Source organism: Dioscorea cayenensis, chromosome 12, assembly GCF_009730915.1.
Source record: "Dioscorea cayenensis subsp. rotundata cultivar TDr96_F1 chromosome 12, TDr96_F1_v2_PseudoChromosome.rev07_lg8_w22 25.fasta, whole genome shotgun sequence".
Taxonomy (NCBI): Eukaryota; Viridiplantae; Streptophyta; class Magnoliopsida; order Dioscoreales; family Dioscoreaceae; genus Dioscorea; species Dioscorea cayenensis.
In genome coordinates this window covers 968,183-995,165 of record NC_052482.1, presented here as the reverse complement: position 1 = coordinate 995,165, position 26,983 = coordinate 968,183, and the positions used below count along the sequence as shown (strand labels likewise).

Genomic DNA, 26,983 nt, shown 5'->3' with positions numbered 1-26,983 from the left:
CATCGCTGCACCTGTAGAAATTAATTCAAGGTTTGTCCCGAGTGTAAAGCAGTTACATACTCCTCTACATTCAAAGGTGAGGCATATTTTTTTTTTTTTATTGAATAAGTATAGATCTGCTCTCGAGTATAGCTTGATTTTAAATTATGCACATGAAAAGGTATCCTTCTATATGGTAAAATGACTAGTCATAGGTTAAAAAAAGGAACATATACCCAGATTTATGGTTTGTCTTAGAATCATTTTTAGCTTTTATGATTACAAGACCAAGTAATACCATTTCTATTCTGCACCACTTTTGTTTCCAGTTTTCTTACTGTTTTGCTTTCTTTTCGTTCGTGTGATGCATCTCAGCATTCTTATTGGACTTTTTTAGGTCCTTTGTTTATGCATGAATCATTGGATTAGTATTAAAATGCAGCCACAACATTCTACATTTTCTAGATCGTCTATTTCACTATTGAAAAATTAGGCTTTTATAGTAGATAAAATACTTGACATTCTGATATTTCTTATTTTTGCATGTCATTATTGTTTAATCGGTGTGGTTAGTTCTCAAATATATTCTTCCTGTTGCTCTAGAGTGTTGAGTTCAAAGATATTGTCAAGATTGGGCGCACACACACTCAGGATGCTACTCCTCTGACTCTTGGACAAGAGTTCAGTGGGTATACTACTCAGGTACTCATTTTTAAGTTACACCATTGCTGATTGCTGGCCTCTTGCTTCTTTGTGTATTTCTTGTGTCACTGTAATTGTTTTGAAGCACAAAGATCTCTCACTGAACTATGACTTGTTGAAACATTTCTTTTGCAGGTGAAATATGGGATAAATAGAGTGTTGGATACACTTCCTCGCATGTATCAAGTAAGATAACTACTTTGTGTATTTGTTCACAGTTGTATTTTGGACTGTCCCTTACTAAGAGTGCTTTGAGTAGCTTGCACATGGTGGTACTGCTGTTGGAACTGGACTGAACACAAAGAAGGGGTATGTTTTACTTCAGAGGACTCATTTTTATTTTATTGCTGCTGTAATTGTATATGTTCCACAATAGTACAATTCATATTCTTACACCATATTGAGATAATTATTTCCTACTATTGGATTTTGCTTTGGTATCTCGAGCCTCTCATAATTTCTAATATATCACTTTTTTTTAACATTTTCTTTTATTTTCTATTTGTCATCTAGCACCTTCAGTCAAATGTTTTAGTTTGGGTTGAAAGCATTTCAAGTCCAACTTGATCAATAGCTTAACTGTTACGGAAAAATTTTACAGGACGTTCCATACTTTCCGCATTCAGTTCTAGCTATTTCCGCACCTCCTAATCGACCTGAACAACAAATACGTATCCCCTCCACCCCTTTTGGCATTATTAATGGAATATCCTTCACTATTTTACTAAAAATGGAACGAAAAATATAACCACACAAAAGTGAAAGTAATTGCTTTGTTCACTTTGTTGTTTCATTAGGTTACTTGATGCTATCATATATAATGTGTCTTTTTATTTACACGGTATAGGAGTGCCTTCTTTATTGATCTTCAAAGGACATGCTTAGCAACTGTGTGGATTCCACAAATCAACCAGCCACTTTCGTAGTTCTACTGGGAATCATATCTTTATTTGCTTTATTAAAAAAAAAAAACAATTATTCCATTACTGTAGTATTGTCCATTAAGTTTTGTTTTTCATGCATACAATATTCAGGTTTGATGTTAAAGTTGCTGCTGAAGTAGCTGAGGAGACAAAGCTGCCATTTATTACTGCAGAAAACAAATTTGAAGCCCTAGTTAGTATCTATACCCTTCACTAACTCTCTTCTACTTGCTTGCAACCAAACCTGACTTTCCATTTTCATCTTCTTCCTCCAATTTATTGGTAATAAATATTTATGGATGTCTGAATCTTGGATGATATTGTCCTCCTAGTTGAACTAAGAAAGCAATTTTTAGTTGTGAGAAATAAATGCCCTAACATATGAAAAGAGGACAATGCATCTTGGATGGATTCTTCTCCTAGGCAAACTCATATATTCTTGTCCATTTGTTGAGATAAAGTGGCAACTACGCTGGTCAGTTTGCCAGATTTTAAACTTGACCTGTTGTGAAGAAATTTATGTGATAGTTACATGGTAAGCATTTTTAAAATAGTATTCTTTAATATTCATGGTTATTTATGTGTTTATTAAATAACCACGAATATTTAACAATGCTTCTTTAACAAGCATATCAGCTGGATTACCTGCTCAAGCGATTTTTTCCTATTACGTTGTGCATAGGTTCAGCAGATAATATTATCAGTTTGCAAAATCGAAGGAAATAATGAGATTCAATGCTATAAATGGGGAAAGATGAAAATTTAAGTTAATCTAATATTCCATGAGCGAAAAGTTGATAAATTGTAATTGTTTGCAACATATTCCTTTTTCATAGGAACATTGTAGAATCTAATGTTCATAAATGCCAACTCTCATTTGACAGAGTATGATATGGTTAAAGGCAATTGCCAGCTGTTCAATCAGGAATTTGCAGAAATTCTCTCATGGCCTGATTTGCATGCTAAACTAAAACTTATCTTCTTTGAACCCTGTGCAGCTAATGACATCAAGCATATCACATCCTCTCAAAGTATAAGCGTTTTCTGTTAATATATATTTTCAGCATAAGCTGTTACCCATAATGCAAATTGGGTTCCAAATTACAACCATTTTCTGTGACCATTCAATATATTCAGGAAGTTTTTTTAGTGTAGTCTCACAAGAGAGTGGAGATAGCATTCACTCTACATGTTTAACAACAAAGGCTACTTTCTGTCAATATATATTTTCAGCATAAGCTGTTACCCATAACACAAAATCACTTTCAAGTTTATTTCTGTTCTTTTTTTTTATTATTATTTTTGGATTCATTATGGTTGTATTTTGTAGGTTTTAGGGCTTGCTATTATTCATTTTTGCTTCCTTCGGGACATTGTTGTGGCGATTTCTTGTTAAAAAAGTGAACTTATGGAGTCAAAAAAGTGACACTCATTTGCTGTATTAGTCATGTATTCAAAACCTCATCAGATCATCTTCTGCACCAGGCAGCACATGATGCTTTTGTCGAGACTAGTGGGGCCTTGAATACAGTTTCTGTTTCTCTTCATAAGATTGCAAATGACATCCGACTTCTTGGGAGGTACTTAGTGACTATTTTGGTTTCACTTGAGTATTACAGATAATCTGTTTTGTTAACTTCAGAATTTCTCCTTTTCAGTGGTCCACGTTGTGGTCTAGGCGAATTAATTCTTCCCGAAAATGAGCCAGGCAGCAGTATCATGCCTGTAAATGCCTCAAACTATTTGCTTGGTTCCATTTAAATTTTTATAGTTTAACCATAATTGTTATCATTTATCAATTTATACATGCCAAATTTCTTTAAGGTTTATTTAAATGCCATGCTTTCTGTATTTACTCATTGTTCTTACTGGTGATATTGATTTCTTTTATGCTCAGGGAAAGGTTAATCCTACACAGTGCGAGGCTCTTACCATGGTTTGTGCCCAGGTACTGTTTCTTATATTCAAATGTCCACTTAACATTTCTTTCCCGGCAGTATACGTTAGTTTACAATCTAGGCTGAGAAGCATGTCCGGAATATAGACTATGTACAATTATTCCCTGGATTCATCTTAATGATAATGCATATATTTAGTAATTGTTTGTTTGATCATCATTTCATGAGCAGATGCACACTTGCTACAGATATAAACCTATGCATACTAATTCGTTACATGGTATAGATATGCAGTAGAAGCATAGTAATGATTGCTGCTTGATTATTGTTGAAAATATAGTACCACATCGGTTGTGTGATAGAAGTGTAATGGGTTTATATATAGGTTTAGGGGTTGAGCCACTAAGTCTTGAGACTTTTTGGTGTAAGACCCCTAAGCCAATATAGAGCCCATATAGGGCCCACTAGTACCAAAAATATAAAATTTAACATGGTATCAGAGAAATATAGTGGAGCCAACGATGTGGTACAAGTCTATGTGTGTATGACCTCCATGTGTGTAGGACTTCTGAGACACAAGTAGTGTATAAGTCCATGTAAACAGACCTCTGGTGTACAAGTCTGTGCAAGTTCGACTGAGTTGAACTTTAGGGAGGGTGTTGAAAATATAGTACCACATCGGTTGTGTGATAGAAGTGTAATGGGTTTATATATAGGTTTAGGGGTTGAGCCACTAAGTCTTGAGACTTTTTGGTGTAAGACCCCTAAGCCAATATAGAGCCCATATAGGGCCCACTAGTACCAAAAATATAAAATCTAACAATTATAAATGCTGTGAATTATAGGTTGATGTATAGCGAGACCAGAGTACTTATTGTGCAAAAGTAAATGTTGCCTTTGCTGAAAAGTTTAATGTGATATGTATCCAAGTTTCAAGAAATATAACTTTGTATGATGCTGATTTAGGATTTTTCTTTGTTTCCATTGGAACTGTGATTTCTTCACACATTCCTAACCAATGTATCTTTCTTTGTTTGACATAGTATGGTCCTCCCTCCATTGTTTTTATCTGTCACAAATCCATGTTTCTTTTTATGTCTCATTTTTTAACATCAAGAAGCATTTGTTATTTTTTTTTTTCCAAAATTACCCAAAAAACACTCTATTCAACTCTCTCTTGTTATGAGAATTAAGTATGCGAAATAAATGTTAAAGATAAAAATCAGGAGTAATTTTGGATAAGATGGCAAATTTTTTATAAAATTTTGTGAAATAACCAAGTTTCTTGGTACGTGAGATTCGGTTAATCACGACAGATAAAAAGGAACAGATGGAGTGTTACCTTTCTCTATTAGTATTAGAACTTATCTTATGCGCCTTTTTTTCAGGTTATGGGAAATCACACAGCCATTACTGTCGGTGGATTGAATGGTCATTTTGAACTCAATGTGTACAAGCCTGTAATTGCCAGTAATCTGCTTCGAGTATGTACTCTTTTACTTGATCATCATTGTTCAACTAATTCAAAGATTTAAGAATTGATCCAGATAGCTTTCTCAAGCTATATTAATATTTACTTTTTGATTTTATTTTCCAGTCTTTAAGGTTGCTTGGGGATGCTTCCATTTCTTTCGAGAAGAACTGTGTGAGAGGAATTCAAGCAAACCGAGAGAGGATTTCAAAATTACTCCATGAGGTAAAACTTAGCTCATTTGAATTGCATATCCTTGTTTACTATATTCACTACTATTTGAAAAAAGAAACTAACATGTTATCGTGTGTGTCGAAAAACTACTGCAGTCCCTGATGCTTGTTACATCATTGAACCCTGTAAGTTTATGAGATCCTTTTTTTTTTTTTTCGTATTTCGCTTAGTTGTATATGTTGGATAAACTTCATGAAATTCACATCAATATTATTTATTAGAAAATCGGCTACGACAAGGCTGCTGCTGTTGCCAAGAAAGCTCACAAAGAGGGGACAACTTTGAAGGTAAATTTCACAACATTCTGTTAAAATTTATCGTTGTTCAAATGAATTAGATTCACTAGCTAATATTTGACACTAAATACTCTTGAGGTTGTTATAATCTGTATTTTTCTTTCTCCTAAAGAGAAATCCGTCCGTCCGAGATCAGAAAATGAAAGTCTTGCATATTGGATAAAATTCGATGTGTATATCTAACTTGAATTTGTTGTTCAGAACGCAGCATTAGACCTTGGAGTCCTGACCGGCGAAGAATTCGACGAACTCGTGGTACCGCATAAAATGATCGTCCCGTCGGACTGAATGTCTACACATTACAGCATTCGGAAATAAGTTTTTCCCAAAATCATTTTCCTATCAGATTTTTACACTCAATTCTGGCCTTTTGTTAGGACATATCATAGCAAAGGTGGATATTTTAAGGGAAAAATAAGTTTTCCAAATGAATGTTGAGGAAACAATGCTTTTGATGCCCTGCATTTTTGTGAAGTGATTCTTCCAATTTTATTGAGAGCTTTTGTTCTCTTTGTACCACAAATAAAGATCAAACATTCCAATGAAGTTAGCCATAGAAACTTAGCTTCTTTTGTTACCATTTTTTTTCCTCCATTTTTCTTGAATTTTTTTTTAAGTGAAAGTCTTTTATTTGATTTTAAGGTAATATTAATTTAAATGCTAAAAAAAACTTTGAAAAATTCAAATTTTGTTAGACATAACAGTGGTGATGGATTTCCAGTTGTGGGTGTGGATTTATAATCTAAATCTTACTATTAATTTTTTTGATAGATTAATTCTTTCTGACTGTATTTGTTGTCTTTGTCAAAATATATATATATATATATATAGGGTTTAAGTTATTTGTACAGGTACACAAATTATTGTTCACTAAAGATATTTGTTTACAATCTTTGGATGATAATCCAATGACTATTATTTATATGGATACTGTATAGATTTAATGGTTATGATCACTGTGAACCATTATATAATATTGTTTAGTACTATTTAATATTTCATAAATAAATTTTAATCATTAGATTATAATCCAACGACTATTGTGGCTTTTCTTACACGATTGGTTCTCACAAATATATATATATATATATATATATGAATATTATTTGGTGATAATTATATTTTGAGTAGTGATAGATGCAGTTACATTATTTTCATAGATATATTGCCCACATTTTATTTATGTATATATATATATATTATATACTATATACCCACATAAATATGTAAAAATAAATAAAAATATCACACACTCAACTAGCAGTAGCAGCAATAACCTTGCAAGTTCCAGTAACCGGGTCCCACATCGCCGGAACCAAGAACTTCCGGCCACCGGCCCCATAAGCATTAAAGCTAGCCCCACTCCGGCGATCCACCGCCAACTCTCCGGGATAGCCCGGATAAGCCCCAGGCCCGAACACTCCCGGGCACGCCGTCACCGCCTCCAACGGCGCCAACCTATCACCTTGATACCACCCATCTCCGGCCGGATTCGTCGCCGCTCCGGCGATCACCGTCGCCAAGTTCATCACCATCCCATCAACTCCAACTCCATTCGGGGCCACCAGGGCCGGGCCGGGAGGCCCGTAAGCCGGAACGGCGTACGGCCATGCACACGTGCCAGGACACTGTTGACCGGGGTCTCCCACGTGCGCCAAGACCACCTTTTCTTTTCCTTTAATAACCTCGACGTAGCCTGCATGGAATCCACATGAACCCATGCAGAACCTCTCAACGGCGACGTCGCCGGCGGTGAGGATGAAGTAAATGCCGGTGGGGTCTAAAGGGAGTGAGCCTTTGGAAATGACGTGGTTGAGGATGGTGATGAGGTTGGAGCGGGTGAGGGATTTGCCGAGGTAGGAGGAGAGGTAGGTGGTTCCGGCGAGGGTGATGGAGGTGGAGGGTGGTTTTCCGGCGAGGTTTTTGTAGGATTGGGTGGTGGACCACCAGTGAGGAATGGAGGAGGAAGAGGAGGAGAAGGAGGAGAAGAAGGAGGAGATGGTGGAGAAGTGGGTGGGAGAGAAGGAGCCATACCAAGTGATGTAGATGTTAATGGGGGAGGTCAGGATAGGACCTTTGTGGTAGATGAGTTGGGAGGTGGAGGTGGTGGTGGTGGTGGTGGTGGTGGTGGTGGTGGTGATGAGGAATGTGGAAAAGAAGAGAAGGAGAAGAAGAAGAAGAGTGTTTGGGACTTTAGACATTGCTTTTGAGTGTGGTATTGGTTTTGGTGTGTGTTTTGTGAGTAGAGTGAAAGTTGTGTTTGGGTATTTATAGGAAAGTTTTTTGATGATGCTTTGGTGTTGAGAAATTACATATATACCCCTCTAAGGCTTAGGATGGAACAGCTTGTTTTAATGTTTTCTTAGGGGTTAGATGATTTTCCCAATATACCCTTGTGAGGGATATTATTCTATTTAAAAAGCTAACACTTTGTTTGGTTTTATTTGAAGTATCATATGATATAATATTTTTATCAATTGTTTGTTTTATGAATACATTAAGAGTACATATTACAAAAAGGTAATTAAGTATAACATAATTTTATAATTTTTTTACATCATAAAAAATATAGGATAAAAATTTTACCAAATTACAGTGTATATAATCAAAAAATAAAACTATTTTTTGGTTAACATAAAAATATTGTATTAGCTAAAAAATATTAAATAAAAAGACATAATAAATACTTATGTTGTAATTCATCTGTTTATATCAAACAGACTCTGTGTTTGTGTAAAGTAAATCTATTTGTAGAAAATAAACTTCGCAAAAAGATTTTTGGTGGAAATTAGAAATATACATCTATGAAAATCTATAAAGGATATATATGTAATTTGATAATAAAGTGGAAAAAATGGGGAAAAACTACTTGTTTGGTAGAGACTAGATTGTGATAAGAATTATGTTTTTGGCTTTGCATCAATGATTGGTTTGGTAGTACATAAAGCTCAACAAGACACTGATTCTTACTATTGAGTTCATATGTGATCCAAGGGTCTCTTGGACTTTTGAAGAATATGAAACCTAAATAGTGATTTATGTACACATTAATGTGTAGATTAGATTCTTTTATTAAATTTTAAATATCAATTTTATATTTAATATGACTCAAAATACAATATTTAGTATCCATCGTTTACAACTATCATTACGATTGGTTGTCGTCTTTCAATGATATTGTCAACTTAATAGGGTGTTTTCATTGTTGTTGTTCTTTTATATATATATATATATATATGCATTTCAACGTTTTATTAAAAATTTTCTGTTATATTGTTTTTTAGAAGTACATTTTTAAACATTTTATTATATTTATATCGCGTTTCAAACTGGATTTTTAAATACTATTTGAAGATAATTATGAATTATAATAAATAAATGCTCTTTTTTATATATAAAAAAAAAATTGTATGTCATCAATTGAAGAAATTGTTGGAATTGGTTGAGCATGCACAATTGATGGCCATGCATCAAATTTAATAGAGTTTTGTCAAATGTGGTTGCTTGTGGGTGGGTATCAATAAGATTTTTTCTCCAATATGATCCTCATTAGTCATAATCTACTTAGTAATTACCATTAATTCAATTGATTTGATGTTATTTAAGAAAAGAAGTAATTAACAATAAAAAATTATATTTTAAATTTTGAGAATGAATGTCCAAGTTTTTAAGATGGTGTTTAATTGTAGTTGTAAGTTTTTTAATTTAATTATACAAAATATTAATTAACAAAATTTTATGAAGAGGAAATATTATTCTAATTCCAATTTATTTTGCTTTGTTGGATTAACTTAAATTATCCCAAATTATTTCTTAGTAAAATCTACTCTCAAATTTTTAATATAAAAAATATATTCAATAGGTTTCCTACCTTATATGAACTTTTGATTATATACACTTACCTATTACTAAATACAATATATTAGTTTAATAATATATAATGAGGGTGTGTTCTCCTGGAGCATCCTTAAATTTGATATTTAGGATATCCTTCAATAACTGTACTGTTAGATTTAAATCTAACGACTATTTTCAATTTATACAAAATACCAAACATTAATCTTACATAGTAGATAACGGTAATTTTGTATCGTTTTTTGCATAAGCAATAGCTGTTAGATGATAATCTAACCGTAATTATTTCTTAGATAATAGTAACTCTAAGAATATATATAGATGACATTTTGCCTCATATAATTAATATACAAAATATTTCAAATAATAATATGTTGAACATACATTCACTAAATATATGTAAATATGGAATATATACTAATATGTAACCAAGAAAAAAAAATTGTAAAATGAAAATCAAGGGAGCATGTTTGTGTCAATCAAGCAAATGCATGCTGATAGAATGACAACACACAGACATGCACATCAAATAGTCTATGGATTGCACCATGCATTGATGACTTTCACTCAACCATTTATTGTATATATATATATATATCATATAATAGTGTAGATAAAAGGACTAGTCATTCAATTGGATAGAAAGACATGCAACCTACTCCTCTCATCCATATCCATCCACAAACATTTTTCTTGGTTCTCTACCCATGTACATGGTTGCTACTAAATAGATAATTAATTCCAAACTCATATTATTCAATTTGAAAATCATATTCATATTCTTGAATGTACTTGACAAAAGGAAAAATATATTCTAAAGGATTATTAAAATTTATATTCTATATAGATCGGAAAATTAATTATAAGGTGTTAGATTTACAACCTAACTTATGTATTATCTTATTTAAAAATTAATTATAAGTAAAAAAAATGTATTGAGTTTAACGAGGATTTCCAGACGCACATAATCAGATTTATGTTTTTGTGTTTTTATTTGAATATGGCTTAATTTAAACTTAATTAGAAAGAATTCCGTTTAGAACTCGATTTACTTGTAGTTCTTAAGTTTGCATTTAATAAGCTTAAAAGTAAATTTTAAAAAAAAAGTTAAGAGAGGTGAAAACATGATTTAAATTTAATTAGAATTGGAATTTAATTATAAGAAGTTTGCTTAATGTGATTTATTTAACTTAGAGTTTAATAAGGTTATAAGATAGATGCAAAGAACTTGGCTAGTTTGGTTATGGAATGAATGGTGGTTAAGTTAGCAATTTTGGATAATGATTGATGTGTTTGAAGATCATGAACCTAATTAAAGGCTTTAATGAATGATCCATGACCTTAGACTTATTGAATGGTGACTAAAGTTTCTAGCATTTTATGAACTTATCATCACATAATTATTAATAGATTCTTGTGTTTTAATTATGAAAGTGATATTCTTATTGTTCTTACATAGGAAAAGTTATTATTTATTAAATGGGAGGAAATAACAGATTTTCTCAATTTCATAAAAAAAATTCTCAATTTTTTTTTATATTTAAAAAAAAAATCATTGTTTTTTATGCCTTTTACTTTGGAATATAAATTCATATAAAATAATCTTAACTATTTTATTAATAAATAAATATTAAATTCTTTATTTATAAAAGAAAAGGTTTTTTCACTTAAGGCCTAATTTTTTCATTTTATCATAATGACTTTGTGATATTTTATTTATTAAAACAGCCATGAAGCCATTTTGTAAAAATGCTTAGTTAGTACTTTATTGATTTTAATTAAAATTTATTTTAAAGCTACAAAATAAAAAAGTGATATACGGTATAATTTCAAGATTTTATCAATACATAAATACATACATAAATAGAGACACAAACAAGTACATAAAGGCATGAATAATACACCACTAGAAAAACTAATGGTTAATAATTCATGCATATAAGACAAAAGACATTTTAGTAGTGAATATCACTTTCAATAAAAGAAAGAGATTAGGAATGCATGAAATTCATTTGGCCAAGTGCATGTTGGTCTTTTCTTAAAAGAATTCCATTTTAATTCACCCATTTATTTTCCATCAATATCACATTCAATTCTTTATATATATTCATTAAGTTTTTTTTTAACCAAAATTCTAAATTTTTAAATGATTCTATCATTAGTCATAATACAATAATGTGATTATGGTTGTCATGTCCATTTAATTTATTATTATTAAAATGAATAAATTTATTAGTTTGAAAGTAAAAGTCACATTTTGCCCAAAATGGTAAAATAAAAACCATAAATTTCAATTATTTAATTAGTTCAAAAAATAAAAATGAGAATATAGAATAACATTTTATTATTATTTTTTATTTATGAAAAAGTAGAAGCAATATTCCAATCTTCTTTTGCCTAAAGGGAATATTTCAGAAGGAACCTCAAAATCTAAGCAAATTGCAACAAATAAATTCAAGAAATTCTAAAACAATTTCTTTATTTGTCATCAAGAGATAAACTTTATCTACCTAACTATTATATTATTATTATTATTATTAAAAATTTAAAGGGCTATTATATTTGGCATCTTGAAAAAAAAAATTAAAGTAAAGGGTCAATTTGCAAAAAAATAAAAAAATAAAAAAATTGAGCAACTTTGTGAATATTAAAAAAAACTGAGGGTCTTGCTGCAAATTTTACCTCTTTCTTCTCCAACTCCAAGTTACGAATTCTAAAAAAACTTAAAATTTCCCAAATTTCTCGAATTCAATGGAGAATTCCCCCATTCTCTGATTCTAGGGTTTCGATCTCGATCCAGAGGCCATGGCGACGGCGACGATGGCCACGGCGGCGGGGGTGGCGATGTTGCTCTACTTTGTCCTGAGCCGGCGACTATCGGCTCGGGACGTGGAGGATGTCTCGAAGCCCGGGAAGGCGGGAAGACGGAGGGTGGCGCTGCGGCGGCCAGCTCAGGCGCCGGCGACATGGCGGGAGGCTGCGTCCACTCTGGCGGAGACGCTGCGGTTTGCGTACGCGGAGACGCTTGGGAAGTGGCCGATTGGAGATCTGGCGTTTGGGATCAAGTACCTCATGAGGCGCCAGGTCAGTGAATTTTTCTCATTTTGATCTATGTTCTTTTTCGTCACAATTGGTTATCTATTTCTTATTGATTTTAGTGAAAAAGTCGTGATTTTGATCAATTTTATTTAGAAAGTTCGGTTTTTTTAATTTCTAGTAGATTTTCAACTTTTTTTTATTTCTTTGTTTTCTGTGTGAATTATCTCTTAGGATGAACATTTTATTGCTTGGAGTTCAGCTAATCCCTCAATATAATCGATTTATATATTACTTAGTCAAGGACTAAGTGATTTCTCCGCTAATTAGCTGATCCCTGGTGGTCTCCCACACATTAATTTTGTTAAGAGTTTTGATTGTTTCCAGTGAATGATGTGCTTGTATAGACCATGAAGATCTTTGTCTCACATTGTAGAATCGTGTGTGATTTTGCAGGGAAATCTTCATGTTGCTAGAGTATATGCTGGAAGTGATTGTGTACAGTTAAACGGCCCGGGGATTATGTTGGAGTTGATTCATCTCTTGAGATTATTAAACCTTTGTTTGCTTTTCTCGAAGAAACCATTTTATTTGTTTTTGGAAACTGCTGGCTATTCACAAGCAGATGTTCTTCTTCAAGAGGCTAAGGCGGGGGTGCGTAAGTACTATAGTGTCTTTATCTTGGTCTTGATTAATGGTTGCTAGATGTGTTTGTTCTTTGTTTAAAAAGCATTGTGATTTTTCATTTTTGTGTTATTGATTCTTTGACATCCTTGTGAGCTCTTTGCAGCTTCTGAAACCTGCATTCACTATCATACGCGATGAAAGATCAAAATGTTTTCTTCTTATAATTCGAGGGACTCATAGCATTAAGGACACATTGACTGCTGCAACGGGTGCTGTTGTACCTTTTCACCATTCAGTTTTAGATGAAGGGGGAGTAAGCAATTTAGTCTTAGGATATGCACATTGTGGGATGGTTGCTGCAGCTCATTGTATTGCCAAGCGTACTACTCCTGTCCTCCATAAAGCACTTAGTCAGCATCCAGACTATAGTATTAAGGTACGACTTCACTTTTGTCTACATTCTTGACAAGTCTATGCTTGAGTTCCTATTTCTCCTTCATTGCCATTTTGTACATTTATAAATTTGAGTGACCTAACTCTTTTTCATTTGATTTATCCATATATCATGAATTTGGTCTTCTGCTTTGTTCTGGCATTCATCATAGTTGTTGTGGATGTGTAGATTGTTGGGCATTCTCTTGGTGGTGGAACTGCTGCTCTGTTGGCATATATTCTCAGGGAACATAAAGAATTCTGTTCTAGTACTTGTGTTGCATTTGCTCCAGGTATGTATCTTCTTGTTTGCATTCTTTGGATTTTAGTTTAATCATCTCATTCTCTTTTGTTTTTGTAATTAAAAAAAAAAATGCTTCATTTATGACTACTCTTAGTTAACCATCAGTTTAGGTTACTAGTGGCATTGCTGTATTCTGATACTTTCTTTATTGAAATCCATGACTTAAGTATCTTTTCTAACTGAACCTAACTACATCCTTTGCTTTCCTTAAGCAATGATAGTTTAAGTAGCTACTTAAATTTTCTTGTGAGTAGCAAAATCCTGTTGCAAGCTTGTCATGCTGATTATTTGTTTTCCCGCACCATCAAGTGCCCTTATTTGGTTTCTAACCACAATAAAAGCTTGCTAAGTGCAATTAGTTGGTCACTAATAAGTGTTGTTTGCCAAACCAAGTATGCATGAAGCCAGGCTTCTTGATTGCTAATAGTAAATCTTTTTCTCTTAGCTGCTTGCATGACATGGGATCTTGCGGAGTCAGGAAAACAATTCATTACTACAGTTATCAATGGTTCTGACTTGGTTCCCACCTTCTCAACTGCATCAATCGACGAGCTTCGATCAGAGGTACTTCCATGAATGTGGATTGAACCTAAATTTGACTTCTCAGTTAATATGCATATGGTTAGTATCTTTTGTAGTGTTATTAATATTCAGGTATATTATGGTTAAGAACCCACACACTCTTCACATGTTTGAGCTTGTACATTATTTACTTTCTTTGTTGTAAGGTTATACCTCTTTGCCAGTGTAATAATATCTCACAAAGTTTAACTTCTCTATAATCTGTCTGGTTATGTCAAAATATATTTATTCTGAAAACGTAGAAGTTAGAACCACTAAACTTCTATCATATTCCGCCTTAAATAATTTATGCATTTGTACAAACTGGTCAAGTAACCAGGGTGCGATTTCCTTGATGTTTCCGTCCTCTATTTGTAAAGTTTTTACAGCGTTGGTATTGTATTAATTGTTCATTTAGTGTTTCGCTTGTCTATCATGTGTTGCATTTCTTAATTCTCTGAAAGTAGTAGTTTTTCCATCAAGTTGTACCAAGAATAGTAAAAAATGAAGATGAGGTTATTTTCAGGTCACTGCATCTTCGTGGCTAAATGACTTGCGAGATCAAGTCCAGCACACAAGATTCTTGAATGTTGTGTATCGCTCTGCATCGGCTTTAGGATCTCGTCTGCCATCTATATCTGGTGCAAGAGCTAGGGTTGCCGGTGCTGGAGCACTTCTGGAACCTGTTTCAAGCAAAACTCAGGTACTATTATGTTCTTTGTAGAAATAAAGATTCTTTTAGGCAACTGCTTAAGATTCAAAAGGTCACTAATGAAATGTGTTGTCTTGTGTTCAAATGTACCACTTATGATTTCTTTTCTTGCCATTTTTTTCCTTTTAAATTTACTCTTGGTTCTCTTCCTAGGTTGTGATGAAACAAGCACAGAATGTTGCGCAGTCCGTTGTTCGAACTCGGTCTTCTCTTTCTTCATGGTCTTGCATGGGTGCACGAAGGCGTGTCATCGGTGCATCTGCAAACTCCAAAGAGGACGATGTAGGCGATTCTCGCACTTTGTCACAGACGAACTCTGACGCTCTTTTGATCAAACAGGTCAACTCTGATACAGATGTCGATGCAGCGGATTTCAGTTCCTCTCGAGACACTGACCACGAGGAATCAGAAGAAGAGGAACCTATAAAAGCCGATGAAACTACTCGTATTTCCATCGCTGAAGAGATGACCGACGGTGAATTATGGTTTGAACTGGAAAAGGAACTTCACAGGAGGGAACAGACCGATAAACAAGTTCGAGATGAGGAAGCGGCCGCTGCAAAAGAGATAACCGAAGAAGAGAACATCGTTCTCATGGAGGCAGTCGAGAACAAGCAGCCGATGTCTTCAGACGACTTAGAGCGGCACCAGTTCTTCCCTCCAGGTAAAATCATGCATATGGTTGCAATGCCATCAATCGATCCTAACACTGGCGAGGAAGTCTCGGCCGATGACAATGTCGGCATCTATGAGACCCCGAGAAACCTATACAGTAAAATTCGGCTTTCTCGAACAATGATCAATGATCACTACATGCCCATGTACAAGAAAATGATGGAGTTACTGATTGAGAAGCTGGAAAAAGATGAATGTGAAGATGCTGTTGATAATAACACCACAAGAGAGTTATAGAAACTTGTTTGTATGTATACTTCTCTGATTGTGTACTTTATGACTGAATATCATGTCTATACTAAGAGTTATGTGTATACTTCCCTTTTTTTCAAAAAAAAAAATAAAAAAATAATTTTTGGGAAAAAAACGAATATAATTAATCTATTATTTTAGCCCCTCTTATCTAATTTACTGACTACTAGTTATATAAATTTTATAAAAAATTTTATTTACCAAAATTATGACTATTAAAAAGTATACCAATATATTAAATTAAAAAATAAAATAAAAAAAATTAATACTTACAAACGTATAAATCCACTAATATATATATTTTTTATTTAAAAAAAAAATCTTTCTATTTTAATATTCAAATTATCATAAATAAGACAAAAATTATCCTAAATAAGACAAATCATAATAAAGTTAGAAGAACTAAATCGGCATTCTACTTTAAATAAGACAAAAATTATCCTAAATAAGACAAATCATAATAAAGTCAGAAGAACTAAATCGGTATTTTACTTTAAAGTAAGACACATTAAATAAACTTCAATTTAATTTAGTGATGTTGTGCTGGTGGGACCCTTTCATAAAGATAAGGTCCTTCCAAAAATTGGCGGGCGGGACCCACCTAAAAGTAGGGTGGGGGACCCACTCGCCCTAAAAGCGTGTGTTCGAAAAACAGGGTGTCGGCACGACCCGCCGTCTCTAAACGATCATTGACGTGTCGCCTCTCACCCTGACAGGACGGGTTAAATTTTGAGACTTTACACCCTCTCTTTATTTATAGGCAACCATTGAGTCACCAACTCCTTTGTTTTCCGATGTGGGACTAAACTAAATTCCCATAGAAATTGGTTTTCTAAATCTATTTTTTATATAATGGATATAAATTCTCTAATTGCATATATTACACAGATATTATATATATATATATATATAATATTTTTGATAAAGGGGTACATAAGCAAATATATAACATTAATATAAAGCATCCATTATATTTGTATAATAATATTATTGATAATTACAGAATGCTTTATACATGTGAGCATTAATTTAATAGAAATAATATGCATTTTATGCACTATAATAGGTGCATAAATGTGCAAATTTCACTTGGATAAATATCCACAGGGACTGTTATCAATGAAACTTCAAAGTTTGCAGGGTTAAATGTGCAAATATAGCCATGAAAATTGAGTAAACCTTTAATTACATGACCAGAATAATGATGAATATAATTCATATATATATATATATATAAGAAGAATGTTCAATGACAGGAGATATTGCAACTTTATCAACCAAATTTTGAAGAAGTTCAAGAACTAGCCAAGTTATTTTGGTGTTTAAATCATCCTCCGTATCGACTCTTGAGTTCTTCTGGAGGTTCTTCATCCATGATTCCTGATCCTGTTGAAGCCAAATACTCTCGAATTGTTGTTTTCCGGTCGCCGATGAATGTGTGGTCTAAGAAATTATCGTAAGCAATTTGCCCAAGATTTTTCGCTGCCAAGACACTGCAGAGATAATTTACTTATTCAGATCATGAGTGTGTAAACTATATGATAATGAAGAGAAAAGATGAATGCCGGAATTATTACCAATGTCGAAGATAAACACGGCAAGGTAGGATATCATCTCGCCAAATTTTATCTATGTTATGCCTTCCGTATCTCTCGAAGAAAATTTCTCTGCTACCTGCCGTCGATTTAAGAGAAAGAGATGATTCGAGTAAGGAATATTAAAGACAAGAGGAAGTACAATGGAAAAGGTTTTAAGACTCTTAAAATCACCAAAGGAAGTTCAAGTTTCTGAGTTCATTGACAAATTATTGACATGGGATGTAAAATCAACAAAATACAACATGCATTGTCAGTGAAGATGAATTTCAATGTTCATCTGCTATCTTAAGCGTCTTGTGTCCAATATCATGAATGCTGCTATTGTCGGGACCACCGATGGGAAATGAGTTTTATCAGCAATATAAGATAATTTGCAGCAAAAGAATAAAATTACATTCATGACTCACAGAACAGCTTGAGTAAAATTTGCTCACATATGGGTTGATATGATTCCAAATTTATTTGTACATAGAGCTCTGCACTGATGTCATATTGACCAGTGAGACACAAACATTTCATTTCTATGTACTGATCACAAAAAGAGCCAGTATGGCATTCAGGTAACTCTACTAGACATTCTGAATAGATTATAAATTAGGTAGGATATTGGACTTTAGGAACTATACTACTAACTTGCTTCATTTTCCATTATATAATGGTATTCAACCTTTGATATTCTTGAAAATTTTAAAACATGACACACAAGCTCATGAAATATAGCAACAACATTATGTGATGCATCTATCAGTCTCGATGAACAAAATACAGAAATAGTATATCCAAGAAAGTCATGTCTTTTGCATTAAAATACAAACTCCAGTAATACTTGTGCTAGCTAGCTCAAAAATTGTGAGCCAACATGAACTCCAGTAATCTTATTAACATAAGTAAAAAAAAATGCTTAGTCAGGAATAAAATTCAAGCAAGAATACGAATAAGCATATGGCCGATAAACATATCAACAGCTTAAAAATTATCAAGAAACCATCGGGGAGAAGTGTGTATTCCTATCTATTTTCTGGAGTTATAATTCTAATAACTACTATACCCTTTTTTGCATCATTCCCTATTTGATAAACATAAAGAAAAATGATCAAATTGTTCAATACTGCAAGATAGCCTGATTCTCTTAAACAACGAAAATAGATAGATTACCTTTGCATCTGATGCGAAAATACTCATCATCACTATAACGAGCACAAACAACCTGAAAAATAATTCACACAAGCACAAAACACAACAGGATATAATAACCACTAAAACCTATGAACATAGTTTTAAAAAAGAAACATCAAGTTAGCTTACAAGCACTTACTGCTGATCTAGTAAAAGGTTTCCCTTCCAAGTCTTCAGGAAATGCCTATAAACACAAACTCAACAGAATCAAAGAACTCAGTAAGATCAAGCAAGAACAAAACATTTCCAATGAACAAACAAGCTTCTTTCAAAACAACTAAGAAGACACTCACAGCTAGAAACCTGAACTCATGTTCCCTCTCCATGAAAGCCGAAACCTACAATATACAATTTAACCAATAATTTATCCTGAAAATCAATACTTCAGCGCTTAAACCATGTCCTAATCTTACAAACATTCAACCATAAAAATCCAATTTTTATCAGTAAATCAATCCAATTCACACACCAAATGAAAAAAATTCAATCAAAACAACAACTTGACCTCTTCTTTCTTAATCTCAAACACAGTAACAACAAGCCATTCCCCCTCACAAGGCTCCACGCTCAAGCTTGAAACCTCCTAAAAAACCAACACATTATCAACCAACCAAAAAAAAAAAAAACAATTTTTTTCCACAGAAAACACAAGAACTCGATCCTGACCGCGGTTTCCGGACGAGCGATTCCTCGGTCATAGAAAATCGGTGCCACATGAGCGAAAACCCTCCGGAATCCCCTCAAAACCCCAACCCTGAAATCCCTAAGTTCCGGGAACGTACTCCGCGCGCTCTTCTCTGCCAATTCTAGCATTCAATCAACAAGAGACAGAGAGAGAAGAGATAGAGATAGAGAGAGAGAAGATCAAACCCGAGAGAAGAGAGCCAAAGCCGCAGATAGAGAGGAAGCCATCAGGAGAGCAAAGAGAATGAAAATCGGCTTCATTGATTAGCTCGGCAAGATCGCAGGTTGATGGATCGAAGGGGATCTCGGGCGCCATGGTTTTGGCTCTGTGAATCGATGAGGACCTGACGAAGGGCAGCAAGCTGACGCGCCAGTGAGTGGACGGAGCTCCGGCGAAGGAAGGAAGGAGAAGGAGAGTAGGGTTTGGATCGAGAATAACGGCCGTTGGATCTTGATCGAACGGTGTGGATCGACGAGATGTGGAGGGATTTCAGATGGGAGTTTGAGAGCATTCCGTCCTCTCCGGCGATGCTTGTGATCAGGGATGAAGTGGTTTTTTCATTTTAATCCCTTCAAATTTAAATTTTTATTAAAGTACCCTTGTTTTTATTAAAATTGGTTTATTATGCAAATTAAGTTTTTTTAGAAGAGAAAATTACATGGAATTGGATAGTGAAAAATAATTATTTTATCAAGTAAAACAGGAGAGTTACCTCATCTATGTTTATCAAGGACTAACAAGTAATATGGTAAAAAGTTTTTTTCAATTTAAAAAACTACCTAGACCTGCAGTTTTTAAAAAAATAAAAATTTAATAATAAAAAAATAATGAGGCTCTCTAATTTTATTAAAAAAATACAGTGGGACCCGATAATTTAAAAAAATAAAAATATAAAAATATAAAATATGTATTTCCGTAAATAATTACGGAAATGCATAATTTGGAAAATAATTAAAAAAACAACAATATTTTAATCAATTAGCCAAAAATGGGTGGTGTAATAAAATCAAGGTATTCGGTACATATTTTGTTTATGTTTTCCTTTTATTTATTTATTTTATATTTATAAATATATATATATATATATATATATTTATATTGTAGATGAATTACTAGTTGTATTTACGTTATCAGCAAGAATATGCTCATAATCTTGTTTTTATTTTTATTTATAACTTTATATCAAATTTTTGTTTGTTTTTTAATTTTTTCTTCTAATCATCTATTATATTTTCTGGAGTTTTAATTTAATGGTAAATATCGCAAAAAAAGAATTCGAAGCTCTTCACATTTCTGGAGCAATTATTAGTCAGAACCGGACCGGACCTTCGAACCGGAGGAGGCCAAGGTTCAAGGGTCAAAAGGTCCAACCGGGGTTGAACCGGGTCGAACCGGATTTAATAAATAAAAATATAAAATAAAATACATTAAATATTGTATTAATTTTTAAATCAAATACACATCCTATATTAATTTTCAAATCAAATACACAACCTATGAAACAAACAAGTATTGATTCCATACTCAAAACACAACATTTAACAACATTTAGTTAAACTAAATTGATATGAAACACTAAATAATATTAATCTCATCAAGGCTTGAAGGCTTGATTAATAATCAATAAGTTGATAAGAATCATTAATCAATAATCATTAAATCATAAGATAATTATTAATTAGATTATCATTAATTCATAATAGATAATTAGATATAAATATAAGATATTCATATTACTAATATCATATTAGGCTAGTTTATTTAAGTTTTTTTAATTTTTTTAATTAGTTTTAAAACCGGGAGAACCGCCCTGCTCATCCGGGTTCTGGTTGAACCAGGGCGATTCTCCCGGCTCATGGCCGGTTTTTTCATTGCTCGGTTTTTGAAAGTGAACCGGACCGGCCTAGTGCCCCGGGTCCCGGTTCAACCCGGTTGGACCGGCCGGTCCGGTCCGGTTCTGACTACCTAAGCAATTATATTTCATGGAGCTTCGATGTAGGTTTGAGGCTCCATGAAATATAGTTGCTCCTAGAAATGTGAAAAGTTTCGAATTATTTTCTTACGATATTTGTCATTAAATTCAAACTCTAAAAAAATATAATAGATGATTAAAAATAAAAAAATGCAAATATTTGATATAAGTTATATTAAAGTTAAATGAAAATGTAAAATAAGATTATGAGCATATTCATGACATATTATATGCAACTAATAATTCATTTTCAATATAAATAGATATATAAATTTTCATGAATATAAGATAAATAGAAAAAAAAACATTAAAAAAAAAGTAAATATATACCAAACACCCTTAATTATACTACACCACCCATTTTTCTTTCCTCTTATCTCTGTTCTTTCTGTACATTTTACAACATATAAGAGAGATATATATAGATATTCAAGAGATGAAAGAACAGTCTGCGTTGATTCGATCCAATGGTTCAAAATACATTGGTAGTACCACCTGGCGGCTATTGCAGTATAGCCAATGCTACAGTAATATGCGGCAGCTGGTACAATAATGTCAATTGCTTGCTTGAGTAGACATCCATTATTTTTAGAACATTCATATATATATATATATACATATTATCATAAGATTGTTACGGAAAAAAGATTTGTACCCAAATGAGAATTTGGTTATATTTGCAATCAAGCAAAAAGACCCAAAAGGATCTTTGAATTTTTAGAATTTCACTCAATGCTTGTGCTTGATACAATGATGTTGTGAACGGTTGAAGATATGAAGATACAATGCACAATTTTCATATCAAGAAGAATGGAAGAAGAGACATATAGCTGAGCAGTCATCAACAGCAATGCATCTTCTTTTCTTTTTCCAAGCTCGCACCGCGCATTCGACTAATCGTTTCGCTGCTTTGGCTCTCTCTTTCGTCGAGGCAACTATTTGAATGGCCTCTTGGTTTGAGACGACATCCCAAACCTGTAAGACGATATAAATCAATGAACAATAAGTTGAAACATTTCATGGTGCTCGATGTTTTTGACAGTAAAAAACACTATAGTATCAAACATATAGACTCACGCCATCGGTTGCGAGCACAATGAATTGGTCACTGTCATTAATGTTTTTTTGAGTTACTTCGGGCACGGATATAAGGCCGTAGTCCTTGATGCAGTAGTCGCCGAATGCTCTCGACATTGCCAAGCCTGGTGTTTCTCCGTTTGGCAACCATACACGATGAACGCCCGGCTCGTCTCTCAAACAAAACACCCGGCCCTTACACTGGTTTATGCGCTCGGCTTCCTCTGCAGTAATTGATATCACATGAGTAATAAGTCGATGATTATAAATGTAGACATTTGATCTTATACACAAGGCGAAGATGCGGAAAACTCACGAGGCAAATTTGGTTTAAAATCAATAGTGAGCTGGACAGGTACCAAATCACCTTCATCGGACGTTGTCGCCAACACAGCCCGTGAGTCGCCGACATTTGCTATAAACATTTGTTCGCCCTAACAAAAGATCAGATCAACAACAAATGGAATTAGTTCCTGGTGCTATCGCTATGATTTCCATACATTAATCATGACATTTTATAGCATTCAAGAATCCACAGGAATAGAGATTGTTCAAATACATACATATACTTCTCCAAGAGAACGCAAGAGAATCGGTATTATTCGATGCTGTTTTTCCATTATCGAGTTGGTATATTTATTACAAAAATAAAAATGAGAGAAATAAAGGGTGAAAACAAATGTTTGCTTGTTAATTGTCAGAAAAGAGGTCTCAGACCATAGACTTTTACCAAGTCCAAATGAGATTAAACTAAACAAACTTACTCTACCAACTACTCAATCTACTAAACTTACTAACATCATCTCTGACACAATTTATTGGCTAGGAATTAAGCACCAATCAGAGAAAGTTGACAAAAAATCAAATCGAACAAAATAGACTAATCTAAAACAATAATGGCAGAATAAATACTGGTCCCAAGGTGACTTCATTTGTTTGGCCATTAGTATTCTAACTTAATCTAGAACCAAGGTAGCCTCATATGGATAGCAATCAATTTACTAGTTATTTTAAACTAGAAAAGTTCCAGCTATCAACAATGTTCGTCACCTGAGAGCATTCTTAATATACATTTTCGACAACTACTAAAGCAACTCATAATTGATAAGGTATTAATATATTCAACTGAGCAATCATATTACGCAGATACAACAGGAAGACGGTATCCAAAGCATTAGAATAATACAGGAATGTTAAACAATCTTATCAAAGTTCATAAGATAAAATTAAGAAAGAAGCAATTGAACAGGAAAGTTCATACTTGTTTAACAATAGTTAAAGCAGTGGTGCCACTATGGAAAGCATCAAGACTGCGGTTCTCCGAGAGCTCCCTGTCGACGGCCGAGCAAGTTCGGATGCATGATTGCTTCCAAATGTCAAATTGGCAAAGCTTTTTATCAGGCAGTAGGGAAGCAAGAGCAAGAGCCTCCTGCCAGTTGCAAAGAAGAGATGGAGGAAAGGAATCCCTGACCCTCTTGGATACAAAGTGTCCCCATTGACCATGGCCGTCAAAGATCCCGCAAAAGATCATGTCTTCTTGGCACCCAAATTCCTGCCATATTAGCATCATTGAAGAGTCAGAAATCTAAGCTAACAACTCTAGTAATAACAATACCAAACATATGAATATAGAACCTGTGACACTTTGATTTTTCCTCTATTTGCAAGGGAGTTATTAACTAGAGCATAATTCAAACACATAAACCTTCAATTTGACAATAAGCACTGTAGTTAAACTGCTGCTTTGGACCACCATAGATGATAAAAATCAAAGCTTTATCTCTCATCTCACCACAAAAGAAAAGAAAAAGAAAAACACTCCCACATGGGATTCTTTTTCCAATGAAAAGAACAGTAGAAAAAACAGTGCCCTCTATTGCTGAAAAAAAAATAAAGATATCTTTAAAACACATAATCATCATCCGCTTGGAACCAACTGTGGAAACTTACAAACAACTCAAAAATCAATTTCCTTTCCAACAAATAAAAAATAACAACAATCTAATCCAACCATGGATTATCAAAAGCAAAGCTATATCTCTTTGCATTGAAATGAAAAGAAAAGAAACAAAAAGCACTCCCACAAAATCTGGAAACTAAATACCAAGGTGATAAAAAGTATAGAAGACAAACAAGTACCAAAACACAAGATTTCTACCAAGAACCCACTGTGAAAACTTACAAACAACTCAAAAATCAATTCCTTTTCCAATTAATCCAACCAAAGACCCCAAAAAAAAAAAACCCTAAAACGATGGAAAACAAACTAAAAAGCACCTTCTATCACTTGAAATCCAACAAACAAGATATACTTAGAACCAAAAAGAAGAAGAAAACAAAGGTATAAACATGAAACCCATTCCAGAAAAGCAAATCAGTAAAACTTTGTTTCAAAAAAAGAGGCACTACCTCCCAAACAATGAAGCAATCCTGATTAACCCCCTTCTCCCCTCTCTGCGAGAACATCGACACAAAGCTCTTAGACCCCGAGGCTCTAAGCATCCCCGACGACCTCAAGATCATCCCATTCCTCCTCGCCTCCTTCACCATGGCATCACCGGCCTCCCTCCCCCCTTCCTCCGGCGACGCCACCCTCCCTTTCCCGCCATACAACGACTTCGCCAATCCATTCAACAGCGAAGAAAAATGCTTCATTTTCAACACCAAATCCCAAACGAAAAACCCAACTCAACAAACCTAGCGTCTTTCTAGGGATTTGCAATCCCTCAGAGCTCGCCGGAGTTCATGGCGGAGCTCGTCGGAGTTCCGGTGAGCTTCCAAACCTTCGTTGAATGACTTCCACTCCATTAAAAGTCCTTCCTTTGCTTTCTATCTCGTTCTCTTCTCATGATTTATACTCGCCAGGGACTTTTAAGAAAACTTATAAAATATTATGAGGACCTTTTCGTAAAAAGCATTCAAAACGTACTAAAATGACTATTATACCCCGAAACTCATCTTACGAGAATTGAGGGTATTTTAGGAAATTCAATGATGTTCAGTCCAATCATCATGTGGTCTAGGATCACTGAGATGGGGCCCACGAGAACTTTTTACCTTAATACAAAAAGGACACGTGTCACATGCGGTGTGGTTTTTTTCCAGAAATACACGTGCCGTCAAATTTTTATTTATTAATTCATGCTATTTTTAAAAATAATATAAATCAAGAGAATTACAAAATTAAATAAATAAATAAATTTAAGATTGATTAATTATACATTGTGATTTGTCACGTTTAATTTATTTATGACATTTTTTCAATTTTTTAAAAAAATTGGTGTTAGAGATTATTATTATTATTATTATTATTATTTAAAAAAATTGGTGTTAGAGATTATTATTATTATTATTATTATTATTATTATTATTATTATTAAAAGAGAAATCATTGCATCATGCCATGTGTTTTTCCATTTAATTTTTTCCCTCCTTTTTTATTTTTCAAGGAAAAAGGAAATAAAATTTTTCAGTAAATTAATTAAAAAAAAGAAACCACTAGTTAATGGTCGGTGGAAATTTTCGCCCAAAAATATAATTTAATTAGGCCACCAAACCTACTCAATTAAACTAATTAGAGTAATTAAATTAATCAAACTAAAAAATAAATAAAAAATAAAAAATAAAAATTGGAGTTAACTTTCACATTCAAATCAACTGCTCTAGTTACCTACTTAATAAAATAAATAGAAATTTTTTCCTAGTTCTTTTTCATCCATACATTTACAAATTAATTAATTATCATAGAACAAGAATATTAATAAGCATGCATAATTTTTTTTTAAATTTATAATATGATAAAATTGATTGAAAGGAACTAAAAACTAAATTTGATTTTTAATTGAGTCAAACTTGTTTTAACATAACAAAACCCACACACCAACCATTTGATTTTATCACATATTCCAATAACGACCACATCCCATCATTTAATTTTATATAATTATAAATATATAAAATAAACTTTCATATTTATATACACCTCCGAACAAATGAACAATTGGGGGCACAAGATGATGTATGTATATAATTTTTTTTTTAATCAAATATTAGGATACTTTGAGTATAGGTATGTCGAAGGTATATATATTTAAAAAATTATATATATATATATATTTTTAAAAACTTTAAAATGGTATATAAGTCCTCTTACGGTTATTTTCTTTTGATATTTGGTCTAACAAAATTATAATCAAATTTATAAAAAAGCATGTTTTTATACTTCCTTAAGTAATTAAAATAAGAGAAATTAGTACACTTCCTAATTTTTGAATTAAAAATATATAAAATCAAAAGAATCATAGTTTAGTGATATTTGACAACCAAAATGTCTTGAGTTCAAGAATTATTAAAAATAATAATGATAACAGATCGCCGATTATGGGTGTGTGCTTGCAGTTCAAATCCCTCATCTCTAGTTGAGAGAGTGCGGACTGAACAATTAATTTTCAGCCTATACACACATTCTTAATGTATATAACGCTTGTCGTTTTTGTCAATATATATATATATATATGA

At 33.2% G+C, this 26,983-nt stretch overlaps 5 protein-coding genes across 5 annotated transcripts; 2 read left to right on the top strand and 3 right to left on the bottom strand.

The window, feature by feature from the left end:
- Position 1: 1 nt before the first annotated feature.
- Positions 2 to 6,077, top strand: LOC120273749 (fumarate hydratase 1, mitochondrial-like; the record flags this gene model as incomplete). The annotated part of the gene is made up of 13 exons (XM_039280451.1): positions 2 to 76; positions 583 to 681; positions 817 to 867; positions 941 to 990; positions 1,716 to 1,797; positions 3,090 to 3,184; positions 3,263 to 3,329; positions 3,502 to 3,552; positions 4,891 to 4,986; positions 5,100 to 5,198; positions 5,303 to 5,332; positions 5,429 to 5,494; positions 5,705 to 6,077. Coding segments are annotated over 13 exons (948 nt in total), but the record flags the coding sequence as incomplete, so codon positions are not given.
- A 509-nt stretch (positions 6,078 to 6,586) lies between these two features.
- LOC120273410 (protein PHOSPHATE-INDUCED 1-like) lies at positions 6,587 to 7,750 on the bottom strand. Its single transcript, XM_039280040.1, has one exon. It carries the CDS (start codon positions 7,702 to 7,704, stop codon positions 6,757 to 6,759), a length of 948 nt encoding a protein of 315 aa, XP_039135974.1. The 5' UTR covers positions 7,705 to 7,750; the 3' UTR covers positions 6,587 to 6,756.
- Positions 7,751 to 12,076: 4,326 nt separating this feature from the next.
- LOC120273972 lies at positions 12,077 to 16,043 on the top strand. Its single transcript, XM_039280720.1, has 7 exons — positions 12,077 to 12,442; positions 12,851 to 13,048; positions 13,185 to 13,457; positions 13,644 to 13,746; positions 14,203 to 14,321; positions 14,845 to 15,021; positions 15,184 to 16,043. Exons 1-7 carry the CDS (start codon positions 12,164 to 12,166, stop codon positions 15,940 to 15,942), a joined length of 1,908 nt encoding a protein of 635 aa, XP_039136654.1. The 5' UTR covers positions 12,077 to 12,163; the 3' UTR covers positions 15,943 to 16,043.
- Positions 16,044 to 17,159: 1,116 nt separating this feature from the next.
- On the bottom strand, positions 17,160 to 19,982 carry LOC120273085. The gene is made up of 8 exons (XM_039279731.1): positions 19,602 to 19,982; positions 19,398 to 19,528; positions 19,237 to 19,314; positions 19,025 to 19,069; positions 18,871 to 18,915; positions 18,711 to 18,762; positions 17,535 to 17,631; positions 17,160 to 17,450 (listed from the first exon to the last, which is right to left on the bottom strand). Exons 1-8 carry the CDS (start codon positions 19,729 to 19,731, stop codon positions 17,285 to 17,287), a joined length of 744 nt encoding a protein of 247 aa, XP_039135665.1. The 5' UTR covers positions 19,732 to 19,982; the 3' UTR covers positions 17,160 to 17,284.
- A 2,064-nt stretch (positions 19,983 to 22,046) lies between these two features.
- On the bottom strand, positions 22,047 to 25,309 carry LOC120274100 (probable protein phosphatase 2C 34). The gene is made up of 5 exons (XM_039280850.1): positions 24,875 to 25,309; positions 23,727 to 24,017; positions 22,782 to 22,899; positions 22,466 to 22,689; positions 22,047 to 22,363 (listed from the first exon to the last, which is right to left on the bottom strand). The coding sequence occupies exons 1-5, from the start codon at positions 25,118 to 25,120 to the stop codon at positions 22,190 to 22,192; spliced, it is 1,053 nt and encodes a 350-aa protein (XP_039136784.1). The 5' UTR covers positions 25,121 to 25,309; the 3' UTR covers positions 22,047 to 22,189.
- Positions 25,310 to 26,983: the final 1,674 nt, after the last annotated feature.

Coding starts and splice junctions, on each gene's coding strand:
- LOC120273410 (XM_039280040.1), bottom strand. CDS start 7,704: ATGTCTAAAGTCCCAAACACTCTTCTTCTTCTTCTCCTTCTCTTCTTT.
- LOC120273972 (XM_039280720.1), top strand. CDS start 12,164: ATGGCGACGGCGACGATGGCCACGGCGGCGGGGGTGGCGATGTTGCTC. Junction 13,747..14,202: donor TTGTGTTGCATTTGCTCCAG/GTATGTATCTTC, acceptor TTTTTCTCTTAG/CTGCTTGCATGACATGGGAT. Junction 14,322..14,844: donor TCGACGAGCTTCGATCAGAG/GTACTTCCATGA, acceptor GGTTATTTTCAG/GTCACTGCATCTTCGTGGCT.
- LOC120273085 (XM_039279731.1), bottom strand. CDS start 19,731: ATGGCGCCCGAGATCCCCTTCGATCCATCAACCTGCGATCTTGCCGAG. Junction 19,529..19,601: donor CTTTGGCTCTCTTCTCTCGG/GTTTGATCTTCT, acceptor TAGAATTGGCAG/AGAAGAGCGCGCGGAGTACG. Junction 19,070..19,236: donor TTGAGATTAAGAAAGAAGAG/GTCAAGTTGTTG, acceptor TGTATATTGTAG/GTTTCGGCTTTCATGGAGAG.
- LOC120274100 (XM_039280850.1), bottom strand. CDS start 25,120: ATGAAGCATTTTTCTTCGCTGTTGAATGGATTGGCGAAGTCGTTGTAT. Junction 22,900..23,726: donor CTTTAACTATTGTTAAACAA/GTATGAACTTTC, acceptor ATCTTTTGTTAG/GGCGAACAAATGTTTATAGC. Junction 22,690..22,781: donor TTTTAAACCAAATTTGCCTC/GTGAGTTTTCCG, acceptor CAATTACTGCAG/AGGAAGCCGAGCGCATAAAC.